A 19,539-nucleotide genomic window follows, 5' to 3' on the forward strand; every position below is an offset into this window, starting at 1 on the left:
ACTAGGGAATATTTAAAGGTCAGTGCTGTAGTTTGTACTGGAGCAAATCTGGGGCCCTTTTTAATAACGTTGAAGATGGCAGCGACCAATGTTTTATTTGTCCTGTTCCATTTATATTTATCATTGTACATGTTATGAATTGTTTGTTTTCTATACATAGTTAGGTTTTTGTGTTTGTTGTACGAAAGAGGCTTTGTTTTACTTTTAGTTCAAGAAGATATCATAGAAGGTTTATGTGTGTAAGTTTGCTAGTAATACCTACAATAAAATTATGCTAGAATTTAATTTATCTTTGAATGTAGTTAATCTGCTTTTTTTTTTCATTTCTTTTGTATTAGAAATGCATAATAAGAGAGTGCAAAGTAGCAGAAAGTACTAGTCGTTTTTCCAATCTACCTTATTTCAATATACCCTTTGTTAAATATTATGACAAATAAAACACCCAAATTATAAAAACATTTATTTACTATTTTAAATTTATGTCGAATACATTAACGATCACTTATTATACGACTAAACGAAACATCGAATGTATCTCATACATCTATGTTAACACTTGAATAAATAATCGTAACATACTATAACAGTTTCAGTCAGTAACATATATTTCTACATCTAGTATATACAAAAAAGCTACATACTTATTTCGATGTTTATGCCTTATACCTACTAATATAGATTTACATTTTTACATGCATCTTCATACGGGCTCATTATATGAAAACGCTCTTATGTACATTACATTAAAACATATTTACAAATATCTAAATATCATGCGGCATACATTATTTACAAACGGGGGAATCAGATCGAGATTTAATTTGTTCAGTTAAAGCGCGATTTGACAACGATAGATCGAAGGTTGTTGATAAAGGTCAGGTTAGACCTGGATTTGTTGACAGTCGGCCATTTAGACGACGGTTACTTGATCCGTGCCGTGGCGGGGCCGACGGCGCGAGTCTCAAACAATGTCGTGGCAGGAGTTGCCGTTGCCAGTCCTGGTCGTCTTCGTGGGTTGTGGGCGGCCGGAGACCGCGTCGGAGTACGGTGGAGGGCAGTACATCACCTGGATTAAAGAGAATGTTGTATTATTTATTAGGTTTTGAGGTTTACTTAAAATTCCTTAAATGCAGAACACACGTCAAAAACATGCCAGGAAATCTCCTGAGAAAGTCACAGGAGAACAGCTAGTATTCCGTAGAATCTGACGTAGAAATTACAAACCTATAACTGAACTTTTAGCTGTAAATCGAAGAGCAAAAATAGCTATTGACCTAAAATCAAAATTATTTCTATTGATACAGGTTTTTTTTTTAAATGGATGATACTTAAGGTCTGAAGATATTGAACCAACTTTGCAAATAGGGCGGGGACATTTAACAATCAATTCTGATGATAATTAGATTCTACAACATTTCTATATAAAGGGAAGTCGGCAGGAATCGAGTTATATGGACCCTTCGTCAATGGTACATAGTGGTGAGTCATTGGTAGGTGTATTTTTAATGAACAATATCACATTTTAAGATGTTAAATTACAATTTCTTCATTCATAGTTAAAATAAAAAATATAATACAAAAGTGAAAAAATAACCGCCGCCCGCCGCATACCGATCGCGAAAGGAAGTGTGGAGTTGTAAGTTTTTGTGAGGCGGCACACACTTGACTAGTGTAGTGTTCAAGAACACGTAGTTAACAGTATTAGGCATTGTGCAGATAGTTCCCTATTTGACATGACCTCGTTATGCTGTCATAGAATAATCTAGAAATAGACCACTCCAGCTGTAAAGGATATTCGGAACGTTCAATATGCACGATATGATTTAACTGCGATACTACAGACAAATAAACACACGGATATATTACATTTGGTAATCGTGTTTTGGCCGGAATCGTGTAAGCAAACAAATCAAAAATGTTAGTGTTTGGAGATTTTGATATTTAGACGTGAGTGTTTAGGAATAGTGCTTGTTGACATCCCATAGGCCTTGCTCCATCTAGATGCTAATAAAACACCATCTTACGCCTATTTATAAACGTGGTAGGTCTCTCATATGTGAGAGTCCGCCCAGGTAGGTACCACTGCAATGTCTGTTTCTGTTGCCAAGCGTGTGTAGTCACTGTTGTGTTCCAGTTTGAAGGCATTGTAGCCACTGTAACTACTGGACTTAATGAGACTTGTCATATCGTGTCTCAAGATGGCGAGCGAAGTGGAATACCAAACAGTACTTTGTAATTCAAGGTGTTGGATGATGTTTCCATTTATGGGCGGTCGCATCGCTTACCATTTGGCGATTGGCAAGCTCGTCTCGTCATTCAAAACAATAAAAAAAATACTTTGTGTATGTCATTTTTATTTACACGGCAAAGTGGTCCTACTACGCCTGATACTAAGTAAAACAGACTCCAGAAAGTGTATCGACAGTCGAGATATACTCGCCAGTCTACACAATTATGATCATAATCGTTGACTTATCCTCTCCCAGTGACTGTCCTGAGTCGAGGTTCGTAACCGGTGGATTGCCCTCAGCATAGTTGCTTAATTTTCAAGGGTTGCGAGCGCCTAAAGTGATCACCCAAAAGTCCAGTGTGTATAAGTCGGCCCGTGCCAGGCTAACAAATGTAGGGTCATGTTAAAAAAAAACTATTATGTCAGCCTGCTTTAAAACGCATGTACAGGCTCCTCCCAAAATGCGACAAGCCGTTACACATAACATCTTTACGCCACGTCATTGCTAAACATGACGGTAATGTCATTCTACCCTTGAGTAGGTGTTATGAGAGTTAATGTTTTAGGAGCACAACGTAGTGTCATATGGAACTTCGTAATTGAAGTTGTGCATAGTGCTTATTGTTGTGAGTAGTTGCTGCACTCACCATAAACCGCCTGACTTGCTGTCCTCATTCATCATAAAAGAAAATAGCTTTTGCTTCCGGCTTAGCTCGAAAGATTTTTCCGGCATAAAAGTTAGGCTATTTTTTTCTCGGGATAGAAAGTAGCCTATGTCTTTCCATGGTAGTCTATTCGACCATAGCCTGTTGTTGTATAGTCTATGGCATTCCTTGATAAATGGACTATCCAACACAAAATTATTTTTTAATTCAGACAAATAGTTCCTAAGTTTAGCGAATTTAAACAAACAAACTTTTCAACTGTATATAATAGTGTACATATATATGAATGTTATTAAGACTAGCGTAGAAATGCTCTTATTATAATAAAAGAGAATATAATATATAGTCTAAATGAAGTGTGTGTAGCACACCTTCGCATGACAGCTAAAAACTAAATTCCTTTAGTCTTCGTTAGTCCATTATTGTTTAGGACTTAGACAATTTTTGTAGCAATATCTTTCGTAAAAAATATAAACACAAAAATTCTATTGATTTATATATTGTTCCATCAATTGAAATTTATGGATTAGCCAAACGGCGCGTATTGATTTGCAGCACATGAAAATATCGGAATACGTGTAAATTTGAACGGTGTAAACACATAGCCGAGCAGCTGGCACAACTCCAGGGGATTTCACTTCGCAACTTATAATAATGTTTCATACTCGTTTGTTCTGGAGTTTTTCAATATTGGTTTTAAAGAAGTTACTTATATATTCCGGTCGCGCTTTAACCCAACACAGTTGGAATGGATGGGCCATTATTCACATTATTATGATATATAATATATTCTCCTATTTTCTTTATCTATTTTTGAATATACATTTTTGTTTTTAAGCGGCGATAGCCTAGTCGGATGTGTAACGTACTGCCGAGACCAATGTTCGCAGGTTCGAAAAGTCATAATTTTAGAAAAGTCAGGTTTGACTTTTCTAAAATTATGTGTATATTCTTTGTGAATTATCGCCTGCTTTAACGTTGAAGGAAAACATCGCGAGGAAACCAGTATTCCGGAGAAGTTCTCTATAAGAATTTTAAGGGTGTGTGATGTCTACCAATCCGCACTAGGCCAGCGTGGTCGACTAAGGCTTAACCCCTTTCAGTAGTAGAGGAGGCCCGTGCAGCAGTGGCACAATATATAATACAGGGCTGATACTATTATAATATTCCATTTTTCTGTATGTCCTACATATCGTGTGCATGGCATCACGCCTTTTATCCTTTTAGGAGGTAAACATTTGATGACACCCGAAACAGCACATCAGCAGCCAACTATAGAAGCAACACCAAGTTTTTTCTATGTAAGTTATTATTTTACGGACGCAACACATTTGGAATCAAAATAAACGCTTTCTTTCTTTAATGTGACCTTTCATTAATTGAATTATGAACCTATTTTAACAGTGACGGTTTGTTTCTATACATGCAAAGTTTTTTTTAATACAGTGTTAATTTTTGTTCGAAAATGTATTTATCAAGAATGCGTTATGGATGCCATGTAGGGTATTTTACCCGCTCTTTACACTTTCTGAAACGTATAGGTACGCATGCTCTAATCTGCACTGCATAAATATGTATTAGTCGATTTATTGATCATCTAAATTATCGTATCTCCGAAAAAAAATGTTAGTGAGACTTGTTACTAACAAGCTAGCCTGTCAAGATAGCGTATCATTTGAACCAGGCAACAATATAAAAATGTTAACAGGAATGACATTGAACAGCGAATATATTTGAATGTGGGAGTACTCAATTATTTTAATAAAGAAATATATAACCAAAATTCCTATTTCTACGTTCTGCGAAGGCTGTCATACCGAAAGTTCTCAGAAAGACTTTATCATAGCATTAGGTAAATAGCTAACTTCATTTGTGTGCCTTTGATTTGAAATCATATAATGATCAGTTATTACACAACACTTGGACAATGTTCCTTCGCAGAAAATTATAATCAGGACTGATAAAAATAGATCACTCTGTTTCCAATTAATTTCTAAAGAACCGATGACGCATGCTGTCGGCTCAAACATGAGCTGTTAATATGAATAATGCATCGATTGAGTTATTTATTTAAAAATCATATCTCAGTTTATAGCTTGCGACGTGGGGAAACGCGTCATCTGTAAGGCGAGTTCACATTGCAGTTATAACAAACAGAAAATTGATGTATTGAACAGATTTGCGGCGAAATTTATTTGGAAGATTAATTCATAGCCTAATCTTTTGGACTATTATTATTATCGTATGGCGTTATGAACAATTCATCTATCGAGGACCTATATTGAGTTTAGACAGCCATGTTTCGGGTTCTGGTGTCACTTGGTGCAGACTTTAAACCACCTTGAAAGCTCCTGATGGGGCAGTCCTCCACTATGTGCCAGTTTGCACTGTTGCTCCACAGTCACAGGCTGGCAACCCAGTAGTACTCAACTTATGTAAATGACTTTTGTTTGGACTGCTTACGCATTTAAGGTGCTTACGTAAAACGTTTTATAATTATACTAGTTTTCCAAATACAGGGAAACATACACATACACTTCGCTAAAGCCTTCATTAGTCTGTCTATATCGTCATTACATGCCAACATGGGAATCGAAACTCATCAAATACACTGTGTGTAAACCAACAAGAGGATAAAATACTAGATACATTACTTTTGTAATAGACTTGCGAAAATATATAGTAACTTTATAGAATCATTGAGAGAATTCTTTTGACATTAAGTCCGCCGATATACATATATTATTATGTATATAAAGTTCATAATAAATAAATCATTTAAAAAAAACACAACCAACGAGTATCAACGCTCGAGTGTGCACTCAGCCTAACATTAACAAAACAGGAACGAAACTTAAAATCTAAGAATAACTCGTTTGATGTATTTCTATAGTATTAGGGATGTTTACCGAATTCTTGTTTATTTCGCATTTTGTTATTCTCAGCGGGGAGCGAGCGGGTCTTTGGTACTCAACGCGAAGTTTTAGGGATCCCTCCTTTATTGCCAGTATTATAGAACGTTAAATTGTGTCTGACCATGTTTATTTTCAACCATTTGAATACGAAAGTGATCCAGTGGTTTTGGCCGAACCCTTTGAGTTAACTAGTGATAAATTATAGAGGCCAGTAATAGAACTTTTGTTTATTGCGTTGAATGACGAGACGAGCTTTCCTGAGACATGAGATGTGTCCTATTATGTCCAGTAGTTACACTGGCTACAATGTACTTTAAACCGGAACACAACTGTGACTACACATTGCTGCTTAGCAGCAGACATAGACATTGCGGTGGTACCTACCCAGGCGGTCTCTCACATATGAGACACCTACCACCAGTAAATTTCCTATAGTATTGAATAATTTATTAATTGTACTATTTATTTTAACGGACTCGCTGCTCTATTGACTGATGTTTTTAATTTGACTATTTTCTGTGTAGCTAAATTAAAAAAAAAATGTATGGAAATACTTAACTTGGGACAAAATATTGTAATAATTGTATGTATATAATTAATTGTACTTTGATTATACACTTCTTAGTACTCTGCTATAGCGGCCGAACAAGATGTCTTTATTCTAAATATGTAACATCTGGCATGCCTTTGTGTGTACTCGTGTTCTTTAAAAATAAAATATCTTATCTTATCTAATCTTATCTTCAAAAGACTAAGAGCTGAAGACCTAAGTAAGGAGAATGGTGTCTATTGACACATGAAAAACAAACTAAAAATAAATCAAAACTAAACTAAACATAATATTAATTCTATAAAAGCAGTAAAAGCCCATAGCAACAGTTGAATTTATATTTATATTGTTACCAGACGTAAATAACCCAATACGAAACACATCACAATGGACTTGATCCACATAATATTTTACCCTCTTATTGAAAGTTCTTACACGACATACAAAAACATAAAACCGTATTTATATGATAATATTTGGCCTGATTCCAGGAAAATCAGGGCTTATTTGTTGTGAAAATACTTATTTTATGATAGATATTTGCAGTAGGCCTACGGTTTTAGGTATATTTATACGAACATGAGAGAGTAACACTTGACCTAATGATAAGCAAGGAGGGCGAACCTTTAAAGGTTAACGTGCCCTTATTTATAAAAAAAAAATGACTTGTTACGTGCCTTCCAAGACCGGTTTTATCTATCCGTTTACCCCTTTTTATAAAGTGTGGCTTTATCAGGCTTCATTTTTATAGCATTTACGTGCATATTCTGGGTTTAAAGTTCGATTCCAAATTTCATTTAGGGAGTGGACTCTCAGTTGTCACCCGCATAAGGATTTGAACAAATTCAAAACTTCAAATCGCCACAAAATAAAATAAGAGCTTTTTTTAATTCACACAAAGAAATATAAAGATGTTTAAATAAAACTTTACGTGAATAGGTGTTTCGAACTTTTTCATCTGTTCAGCTACTTTTGTGGCTGACTGTACGTGTACAATGTACGTGACAATTTATTATCATTTTTATAATAATAATAAATATAACGAAATATAATAATATCAGCCCTGTATTATATACTGTCCCACTGCTGGGCACGAACTTCCTCCAACTACTGAGAGGGATTAGGCCTTAGTCCATCCCGCTGGCCTAGTGCGGATTGAGACTAGACTAGACCTAGACTTCACACGCCAACGCAATTGATGATGTTTTCTTCACCGTTAAAGCAAGCGATAATTCACAAAGAATTCCCACATATTTTTAGAAAGTCAGAGGTGTGTGCGCTTGGGTTTTGAATCTGTTAACTTTCGTCTTAGCAGTCCGTTCCCCAACCAACTGGGCTATCACTGCTTTTTATTAAACATAGTAAATTCATTTAATCTGTAAAATTATCTAAATTTCTATATTAGCATCACAAAGCTTGCAAAGTTACTGCAGTCATATTGGCGCGATGGCGTCGTCGCAGATTTTGCTACGTGCAAATTGCGCTCTTATAATTTCTGTGCAACCCCGGAATGAACAACAGATTTTCAAGAAATTAAACAGTATTTTCAGATATGCTGAAAATTTGCTTTGCTCTAAAACGTTTAAGTTGGCGGTGAGCAAAAAATAAAAATAAATTTTAACATGCATGCAACGGCCATGCGAAAAGTTGTTGCAATTTAGCCGCTATTTTTTAATCTTAAAACAAATTTACTTCGTTTTCGCAGAATATGTCCCATTTTTTAGTAACTTATTATTGAAGCAACGTAAATAGATAACGATAAAATAGCGATATTACATCTGGCATTCTGTGACAGTTTCTCATACACGGGTAGGCGAGTTTTTTTTTTTTGCTAAGGTAGGATATATTTTATATCCGCACGTATAGCGACCACCTCACACAAGGTGTTAAGTCCCGTCATAATGGCCCACGTAAGTATGTCGCCTTCCGAGTTCAGCCTGTGTATATCCGATTCCAACAGGCCGGCATATTTGTGTCGACTGTCGAGACTTAATCATCTCCCGTCAGTCGACATTTTACAGGACTCCACTCCACTTACAATTAGGTGGAGTGGGTCACATTGCCATTTTCGTATAAAAATAAATTACATAAATAGTAACTCATTATGGTGCAGGTAATTCACGCAACGTTTCTTTTCGACTTTATATTTGGACTTAATTAATATCGTACTCTGAGCATACGAGCAAAGGATCGAATGGGATTCTCTTTAAGGTTTTTAAATCTTAATTTAACTATCAATAGGTTCAGCGTAGTTAACTATCGTTGCCACAAAAAAATATATTTTGTAGGATCGAAAAATAGTCTCATTTTACAACCCGTATAAGAATTCATAAGAAATCATTTCATTTTTTGTTTTTATGCCTTTAAGTTTTTTAGCGGCAACTTCCACGAACAATTCTATGTCGTATCGCGTTTCGTTAAAAATAAAGCTATATAAAATATTTTTAGAATATGAAAAAACTCTTTCATACATTTAAACAATTACCTATGCTGCGTGGATATAACACTAGTGGGTTTCGGGATTTCAGACCATTTTATAAATATGTTTGAAAAACATTACAAATAACAAATATGGTGATACGAGTGTAAATATACTTTGTGTCAGTTTTCCATTTAAAAGGTTGACAAATATAAGTTGGAAAAAATGTAATTGCGGCTTTATATACCATTTCAAGGATAACAAACATAGGGTTATATTATGATAATTTATAAAATTACATAATATTTCTTAGTATTATTGTAATAATAACTAAACTCAGACATCAAAGGATAACTAACTCTAATATTATCTTTCTCTAATAATCCCGTATCTGCGTCATTATATGCTTGATCCTTGCTAATGACTCGTTTCTGTATTCCCCATTAACTCAGTAGGGAGACTATAATAGTATGAGAGACCTTGGACCTCTGGAATTAACTTAATTATACTATGATAAGAACAGTTACATTTTGCTGATATTTTTAACGCGGTAAGAGACTCCATCATCTCCAATTTAATCATAAGTGTACTAAGTCGAAAAATAAAAGAAATTGCTTCTCAGCAGTTGCCAAGTTTGATTTTTTTATAGGAAGCGTACTGGCTGGCAGTGGCCAATGGTCCTTATAATCCGATTCTTGTTGGCTAGGATTCTCTTTATGTGAAATTTATGAAGAATCGAATTATCATTAGAACGGTTCGTAGACCGTATTTATGCACATCAGTACTTATATATTATCTCTCGTTCCCTTTCAGATTTCAACTTTCGCCATTCTTAACTGGTCAGTAGAATTTTGATTAAATAAAAATTCTGTTTTAGAATTCCTAGTTAAAGGTAAAATAAGGTTTCGTTGCGATGTTTTCTTTCGTCGTTAAGGCGAGTGATAATTATCAAAGAATACACATGTAGCTTTGTCATAGGTGCCGTGCCTGTATGAGAAAATATATTACCTTCTGAAGACCTGGGGCGTAGTTGTATTGAGTAGGTACGAGTGGCGCTTTGAGGTTTTAGATCTCAGTTCGAATTACGGTTCAAGCAAAATGTTATTGGGTTTTTATTTATTGATTTCAACATTTTATGTATAGAGAAGTATATAGTCGGACTTAATGTCAAAGGCCATTTCTACGAGTCGACCTTAGGGTGGCAGAGATAAAGGAGGTAGGTGCATCTACAATTGGTGCATTTTTTTTTATAACATTTATATTTTGAGCAGTGATATTGGGTTTTGAAGGGAGCCCGATATGGCAATAGGCTCTCCGTCTATCTTACCATGTGACGATATATACACTTTAGTGGATGCATTAGCACCGCCTCTGCCTACCTCATTGGGAATAAAAGACATGTGTTTGTACCTTTCGGAAAGCGACCCTGAAGTTCTCGGAGAGGAAGGCGTACAGCACCGGGTTGACGCAGCTGTTCATATAGGCGAGGACGTGCGACACGATCTGCGCAGTCACCGTGAAGTAAGTGATATTGTATGCGTCCAGCGCCTTTACCAGCAGGATGATCTGGAATACGATCAGCATGTTAATAATAATAAGAGTCATTTTGCAGTACACGCGGATAAATTGTGTATTATATGTCATAGTTTATTTGGTTATAATTTCTAATTGTTTTCATTGGAAAAAAATCATTTTTAGCTTAAAAGCAATGTATTTTAAATTATCACGTCACTGCTATAAACATCATTTATAAGTAATCGGTGGGTAGCGCTGTGGGTAGTACATTTAACTATCACTATATATATGTAAAAAACTGTAAAAAAAATATAATGTACTATTGTTTGTTACCCCTAATAAAAAAAAAATGTTTTGTTGTTGTATTTTTGGTCTTCCATCGCCTCATTACATGCCTTGTCCATTCTATTGCAAAAAAGATGTGGGTTTCAACAGTACCTTTACGGAGTTCTTTATTTGTTTATTTTATCACAACAAAGTTCATTGAACCTAATTTAAATAAAATTAAGTCAAAAGGAAGGATATACATAATACATTGCCTCCAAGTACATTGTGCCAGCACTGATATGTGTTATGAGTCTTATAATTTGGGACTTATTTAAATGCATTATTATTCCATCCCTGAATATCAAGAAATAAATTGTAAAGGCTCAAATTTTTTTCATATTCTGTTTACCTTAAGGTATTTTCATATGAATATACATTCATTAATTCATTCCAGTAAAACAGTATTTTAAAAAATTGGAACAACAAATAATTTATAGTTGAATACACGGAACCAATCATATTTACAGGGAATAATTAAATGAATTCGTTGAAATAATAACAATTTTACGAGGAAAACATTTTCAAACAAGAATTTTATTCTCTGAATTGAGTTTATTAAAGTATAATAAAAATAAAAACAGCCCGATTATATAATATTGAATACATGTTTATAAAGATGTTTAGGTATTTATATATTATTATTTGATTTGAAATGACTAAGAAATCTCTGAAATTACTGGTTTATTTTTTTGGCAAAGACATAGTCCATGTCCTAGATTATATAGAGTGTTTTTTCGGAATGTTTGCCACGCGGCCAGAGCGAGAGCAAAAAATAGTATACCTCATAAATCTGTATTAAAAACAGGGGCTTCCAAATAGCACTAGATGATTGGTCTGTCGTTTGCTAGAGTCCTCGTTACTACTTATTGGAGTCTTTCTGCCGCCAAACAGCAGTTCGCGAGAAATGTTAACCATCATTACCGGCTTATACTAGCTGATGTAAGAGTGTCGCGTGTCGGGCATTAGCAATGTATGCCCGGTTTAAACAGGCCGGCATAATTATGTCGACTGGCGGGGAGAATCTCTCGTCAGTCGACACTATCTGAACCCCAATGCTCGCCATTGGGTGTTATGGGTTCACAACGACCACTATGTGATATAACACCTGCAGCATACACTATTGTTCAAAACCATAAAATCTGCATATTCATATTTCAAACAATAAACTCGATTTTATTATGCGGCATTGAGTTCTATCTAGCTTCCCATTTCAATAGGACTTATTGAGGATCCAATTTCAAAACCAACTTAACCGAGATTTAATTTTCCAGTTAGAGTCTGTTTAGAACGAATTATCTTCGGTTCAACTGAAGCCTGAAATGTAAACACCCTTTGAAACACAATAGTGGAAACGGAATTTTCATTAAGAAAAGTAATTACTGGCTTTAAAGGAGTAGAGTGGTAAATTTGTGGAAAATGGGGAAGATTCTTGAAAGAAATAATGACCTTAAGGAGGGTGTAAGGAATGCCAGAATGTGCAAGAGATCAGTTCTAAAGGAAAGTTCAGTGGAATCTTAGAACTTTGGAGTTATCCCTACTATTGCAAAATTAAATTAATTCTGTTACCAACCTAAAATGTTTAAGAAAACAATTATAATATTATAAATTTTTACATAAATCTTGAAGGTAATTAATTGTAGCACAGGCTGTCTTTAGGCTAGCTTGGGTGCAAAAATTTTCTTGATAAGTTTTAATAATAGACAGAAATAAAGGAATCTTTACTCTGAAACAGAAAAATGGTGTCTTAGCAGATCATTTAATAGTAAAAAAAAAAACAAAGAAAATCTGTATAATTGGGAATGTCTCATAATAATTTCGACTACATGAGACGAAATTGTAAACATGGCGTGTAGTACATAGGTAAAACTTACTAGCTATCTCAAGAATGTAGAAACATAGTGTCAAGTGATAGTATTTTATAAAAAGGAAACCAATTTTATGTTATTTCATCACATCAATTTCCTGGAAGTGCCTTTAGCGCAGACGAAGCAACAAGCAAAGCTACTCAAGTACATAGTTGAACTGAGACCGATAAGTCCAATTTCGTAAGGTTTTTGGGAAAATAAGATTTCCGTGGCGCCAAGGTAATTACGTTCGACTGAGATTACGTGCAGTACTGGTAATAATTAGTTTAAGCAGTATTTACGTCCTTCAGCAGTCAGATCGCATTAGTGTTCGTAGAAAAATTTCCTTATACGAAGTTTCCTATTAGTTTTAGTTAATATTTGTTCTTATACAAATTCATTTTGAATTTTAGGCTACTGCCTTTTGCTTGCAACTTTATATTCTACGTTGTCTTCGGAACGGTATATACAATGGTTGTTAAACTAGAATAAACCAGAGAATTAAACAGTGTTTGCATACCGAATAAAGCAGTGACATAACAACTAATTCTCATACATAGTTTAGTGTTAAAATATTTGAAAACGGTAGACCTGCTATCACGCATATTAGTTAAATATAACACATAGCCGCGAAATCAATAAAAACTGATTAAATTTTATATGGAATTAAAAGTAAATAAATGAAATATAATACCACCATCGGTGTTAATTGGGGCAAAAATATATCCACACATGCTTCGGAAAATCTAGAACATTCGAAGCGTTCGGTTAGAAAGTTCCGCAAAACCGCTTAAAAATTGTACGGGTTGGAGTTTTTTGTTATTTTGCGGTGCGATGTGAAACATTTTATTCAACTGCAAGTTCATGTCCTTCCTATAATATTTATGCAGTTGATGTAAGTTTACTTCTGAAATTACTTGTATCTTATAAAAAATAGTTACCTGGATAGGGCACCAGCAAACAGCAAAGACGACAACGACGACCACTACCATCCTGGTCACTTTCTTTCTCCCCCTCCTGCTCTCCGCGGACACCCTCCCTCCGGGAGCGCTCTTCCATAGCCTTGTCAGCATACACATATACAGGACGCTGATCAGCGCGAGAGGTATCACATATGATGACAGAAAGAAGGACATCTGAAATCCCAACTTGCTGTATCCATGCTCTTCCAGAAACACGCAAGAGGAATGATTCCTGTGGAAATACGAGTACTCTCTTTCCCCATGGCAGATTCCCACAGGAATAGCTGTAGTTAGTATCACAACCCAGATGCAGGCTATTGCTAGCAGCGCATTCCTCTCGGTTCTAATCGACATCGATGCGATTGGATGAACAACTGCCATGAACCTGTCGAGGGACATGAGGACCAGGGTATATACGGAAGCGTGGGCCGTCACAACGATGAAGTACTGGACTACTTTGCACCACCAGTCTCCGAAAGGCCATCTGGGCATTACATAATCCGTTGCGGTGAAAGGGACGCAGAATATCACGAAGAGAAGATCAGCTACGGCCAGATTAATGATGAGCAGGTTGGTAGTGGAGCGCATGCCAGGGTTGGCAGCAACGACCAGGACGACCAGAGCATTGCCAACTAAACCAACTATTCCAATAAAACCGAAGAAAATTGGCACAACCCTGGACACCACTTTCTCGAGCAGTTCTCCATTTTCAAATTCAGCGCTGTAGTTACAGTTTCCAAGAATCGCTTCTTCAGAGGTGAGGTTCAGGCATATACTATAAAATTCGTCGTCTGTTGACTCCATTTTGAATATTCAGAGGTTCATATTACAGTTGAAGGTTAGTTGTTATTGTTTTCAAATTAATTGTCATTGATGAACTTATGGGATTACCTGTAACAACGAAAATAGGGTTATTAATTTAAGTGAAATTCTGATTTTCTAGGTATGAAAAAAATGTAAAGGCGTATAATATTACTTGTATAATATTTGAACTATTATAATTAGGCCTAAATTTGATGACAGCGAAGCTTGTAATTAGCTTGCTATTACTTATAAAAATACTAAATAATTTAATGTCATAAAATGACATTATCATATTGTCTTGTCATTTTATACTTGTAAGTTTTCGTATAATGTCTTTGAAATTTGGAATACTATGATAGTGTTCACGCATCAGGCTAAAATGTAGTGTGTTTGGAATAAGCTGAGTTCCTAGAAATGATTCCTAGCGTGGGTACTGGGTAAGGAATATATTTTTTTTGTTTTCTGACTCATAAAATTCACGCATATATTTTCGCGATTAATTTGTTTAATTTTTAGTTCTGACGTTTCGACGGCTGCAGCCTTCATGGTCACGGGGCGGACTGGGATGTTGGTACAATATAATTTATATTTCTTCACTTAGTTTATCTATGTGCAAAATTTATTTGTAATTGATACACTTTTAGTATAATCCTACATCTTTCCAGAATAGGAAGTAGGACGCCATTTAATCAATACTATTCACAATAAACTACACGATATCTAAATTCGTAACTACATTGAATAGCTCCATAACTTACCTATCCGTTCGATTAGCACAAACGGCAGGACATTTAATTTGGCTAACGGCCAGTCTCATTACATTGCAAATGGTTCAATTTAGAATAACAGTGGACGCAGACGACAGATATACAAATCCTCCTAATGAGGAGTTATGACGTTCAAAAGCAGACCCGGAGCGAAATCAGATTGCGACACACAATAAACTTGTATTTGAGAATATTACATAGACTTTTTTTGTTATCTGGCACGGGACAATGATTAAGCTGGATCTAATTATTATAAATACATTGTAGTCCAAGATTAATGTCACTTAACAAATTAACTTGTGTCTGAATATTTCGAATTTACGTCGACAAGAATTAAAATATTACCTCGGCCCTAACATCTATGACTTACAGCAATAAAAAAAATAAAATGCTTTATTATTCACGTAGGCGAACATAGTTGCGCTTATGATAAGTCAAGGCAATAATACGATGTATATAACGCAGCAATATAAATAATTCGATATATACAAATATTAATGTTTACTGGGCATTCGTAACTTTAATGTGTAATATTGACTTCCAAACATTTACCCTGGTACTTGGAAGGTTTAAGTAAGGCTCTTGCCTTAAGGTTATGATAAAGTTGCAGCTCTGGCTAACCCGTTGAGGATTCATTGTGAATTTACGTGTATATGTGTAATCATGAAGTCAAATCGAACGTTTCATTAAAGTAGGTAAGGAAAAGCTTCTATTTTAGGCGATAATTAAGATAGGATATATATTTATTTATTTATTTTGGGAAAACAAGCAGCTGCAGGACAAAATTTATAAACGGTTGTCACGAAATCAATATTTATATAAGTTTACAACGCACAACGTTATCTACAGTTTACCTCAAAAATAAAAAATGTCATAGGTTGGTAATATAATAAATTAAAAAGAAATGAAACATAAATACCAATAACAAAGTCATAATATGAGAAGAAAGATAATAAAATAAAAAAAATAATAATATAAATACTCATATTCATATTTCATATTCCTAAGTAATCAACAGTTATAATTCATTGAAAAATATATCAGTTTCATAGTTATACGAAAATTAAATGACAGATTCTTGCTTCCATTTCTATCGTGAATTTTTGAGCATTATGCCTCTTTTTCACTGGTTGTTAACTCAGTCGTTATACCACATGCGGAGACTATGGCTTGGTTAAACAGAAATCTTCCACACCTTGCACGCAGACACCATGCAAACGATGCAAACGCTCTCAGCATGCGGGCCCTATGGCGTGCGTCAACAGAAAATGTCCCGCACCTTGCAGACTCTAACGATGAATAAAAACAAGCCGTCTGCGCGAAGCCTTAAGTAATAAAGAACTGTGAGATTACCTAAATGTTACATTGAATTGGGCCATACGCTGTTCCCAAATGAGCTCGATAGATAAGCCCGTGCTAAGTGTAGTTTCGGCCGGGTAATGACTTCGTCCGGGTGATGCTCACAGTTTTACCCGGGTAAAGTACCTAAACTACATTTAAGGGTATGTCCAGGGGAATCAAAACATATTGTCAAATCATATAGTTTATTTGAAGGTATGTCGACTTACGCCAAAAGCATTATTTTTTTTTAAACGTGTACTGCAAAGTGACCTCACTCTACCTGATGGTAAGTGTAGTGGGGTCCGATAGAATGTCGACTGACGAGAGATGATTACCCCACGGCAGTCGACACAATTATGCCGGCTTGTTGGAAGCGGATATACACACGCTGAACCTGGAATGCGACACACTTATGTGGGCCACTATGACGGGTTTTATAAGCTGAGATAATTATGAAATTATCTCATCATAACTTATTTCGGTTTATTACTAGCGTCTGATCACTCTTTGGGTTAAAAATATAAGTTTGTATTGTAATTTAAAACAGTTTAAATGTTCCAATGCGTTTTCATAGAAAATAATTAAATTAGTTTGTAGCGCTCCGAAACAGTTAAAATTTCATATAAATAACGGAAACAAAAAGTTTAATTACCAGATAGTTGTTGGAATCTAGTTAGCATTTTCGGCTATAGTAATAAATATGAAACCCGTTTGTTTATAGCAGTTTAAATTTTAGAAATATTTGGTGCTATGATCACTACATAGTATAAAACAAAGTCGCTTTCTCTGTCCCTGTGCTTAAATCTTTAAAATTACGCAACGGATTTTGATGCGGTTTTTTTTAATAGATAGAGTGATTCAAGATAGAGGTTTATATGTATAATAATAACATCCATTAAATAGTCAGCCTTGCACCCGTGCGAAGCCGGGGCGGGTCGCTAGTATAATATATGTTATGCGTTGCACAGGAGCTAACAACCTGTTTCCAAGATAATACCCTATTATGAAAATTAATACTATTTCAGGAACTTTAAAATCTGTCATTATCATAATATGGTGTTACTAAGCTACTAGTTAAGAACACCTACGCTATAACCAAATTTTGTTTGTTTACTGGCCATTTACAACTTTAATGTCTAATATCTTAGAGCAAAACTGCATATATTATTTAATATGGAGATTTTTTTGCTAAGTATTAGCCCGGAGCCTGGTTTTGTGCCCAATATGACGTTAGGCTTGCCCTATATCATATCATGGGACGGAATACACATTGTAAAATATGGTTGCACTCATTGTGCTTCTGCTTACGCCTTCGAGAATAATGGGTGCGTGTGTGTGAGTGTAGTGAAGTAGTTTAGAAATAGTTTTGTTATTTTCAAATTGTAATTGGTTCACAAAAAAATGCTACACTAAATCAAAATATATAAAGTGCAACTTTTGCAGTTATTCAACTAAGTGTACAATACATGTTAGCATTACCACATTATCCACATAATTATTATATTTCTCAAACATAAAACTTCAGAAGTATATGTACCTACTCAATATTTAATAATTACTTTAGATCCTAAATCTATCTAGTGCCATTTTTTGCGTACCTTTTACTATACATTCCTGGTCGCCAAAAGCGAAGTTAACGTGATTTTGCAATATTTACCCCATGCCTTTAAATTCTATTATAGCCAGATTTTTTTACAAAAGCTGAGCAAACGAGCAGAATGCTGACGAATGGACGCCCATTTTGCTTGAAGAATTGAGCGTGTTTTAGATGGTGCCTTTCAAGATATTGCGCGTTGCTTTTGATTATAGCTTTGACTTTAGTGTCTTTGTAACTTCTGTAAGGATCAACAGTGGTACATAACATACTGCATGGAGGCAAACAAACTCGGCAACTCTACTAGTTATTCGCAATGAATTTTATCAAGTATAAAGGTGATGGATGGAAAATCAGCGGTGCGCAGTGGCGTAGTTAGGTACTAAATCAAGGCCCCACGAGAAACAAAGTGAGGCCCACCGGTCCAGTGATGGACGACCAGTCGACAAGGATAAAAAATTCCTAATTAAACTTTTCAGTATGTATGCTTTGTTAGTTCTCATAGAGTAGTCTACAAAAGTTAAAGATTTGTGTAGTATACTTAACCGATTGCTCAGAGGTGTGAAAATACCTTCCGTGTATCATCAACCTAGTTCCTGATTCTGAAATAACACCGAAAAAGACTCGAATTTAGTCTGATTAATGAAAAAAGTTGGCAGAAAATGTCCCCGAAAATAAAGCTAGATTCGGCACTATTGCTACGGTAAGGGTTTAATATTGAACAATAAATCATGTAATAAGGTCACCTTCATCTAAATAGCCTAGTCATCAATCTCAGCCAAAATTTATTAGGTTTTGACAATAAACGTATTACATAGTTAGTTTTTTTTTCATTCCTATATTAATTCCTTAAGGTACATAAAAAAAATCAAGCAAGCAGAATAAAACAAAAATCGGCTTTCGCTTAGTATGTAATAACACGGAATGTTGAGATGAAGGTTCGGAAGTAACTACAAGTTTATGAGCCACTTAGAAATTTCGATAGCCTAGTTGGGTGTGGAACGGACTTCCGAGACGAATGACCGCAGGTTCAAATCCCTAGGGCACGCACCTCCGGCTTTTCTAAAATGATGTGTGTATTGTTTGTGAATTATCGCTTGCTTTAATGGTGAAGGAAAAAAAAACATTGTGAGGAAACCTACATACATGAAAATGTCTATGTAGGAATTTTGAGGGCGTGTGAAGTTTAGACCAGCACTAGGCCAGCGTGGTGGACTAAGGACTAATCTCTCTCAGTAGTAGAGGAAGCTAGTGCCCAGTAGTGGGACAGTATAAAACATAAGGCTGATGTTATTAAATTATTTGTTAGAAAACTGTCAGTCAATCAATCAGTACAAAGAGCTTTTTTATATAAATCGACTGTAATTTAGTTATATTCAAATCTAATTAACACTACAACCGCAGTGTATTTATAATTAGTATTTACGGTACAGAAGTAATGTTTAGTGCTCGTTATCCCCTCACGTTCTGTAGTTTACGTTCCGCAGAACAGGCCGGCTGTCAGCAATTGGGTCATTCCAATATTTGTTTTTTACTGCCGCAAACAAGCAACACTCTTCCATTTGGATTATGGGTTTATAATACTTATAATAAAAAAATATTTATA

General features: G+C 35.3%; 1 protein-coding gene across 1 annotated transcript in view; it reads right to left on the minus strand.

Annotated features, from left to right (window-relative positions):
* Window positions 1-447: 447 nt before the first annotated feature.
* Window positions 448-19,539, minus strand: part of LOC115447070 (allatostatin-A receptor) — a 101,949-nt gene continuing 82,857 nt past the window's right edge. Inside the window, exons 2-4 of the mRNA XM_030173987.1 lie at window positions 13,407-14,318; window positions 10,190-10,345; window positions 448-1,066 (exon numbers count right to left, since the gene is read on the minus strand). Coding sequence (XP_030029847.1) covers window positions 962-1,066; window positions 10,190-10,345; window positions 13,407-14,231 — 1,086 coding nt within the window. The 5' untranslated portion in view covers window positions 14,232-14,318 and the 3' untranslated portion in view covers window positions 448-961. The remainder of the gene's footprint in view (window positions 1,067-10,189; window positions 10,346-13,406; window positions 14,319-19,539) is intronic.

Source organism: Manduca sexta, chromosome 12 (assembly GCF_014839805.1).
Source record: "Manduca sexta isolate Smith_Timp_Sample1 chromosome 12, JHU_Msex_v1.0, whole genome shotgun sequence".
NCBI classification, from domain to species: Eukaryota; Metazoa; Arthropoda; class Insecta; order Lepidoptera; family Sphingidae; genus Manduca; species Manduca sexta.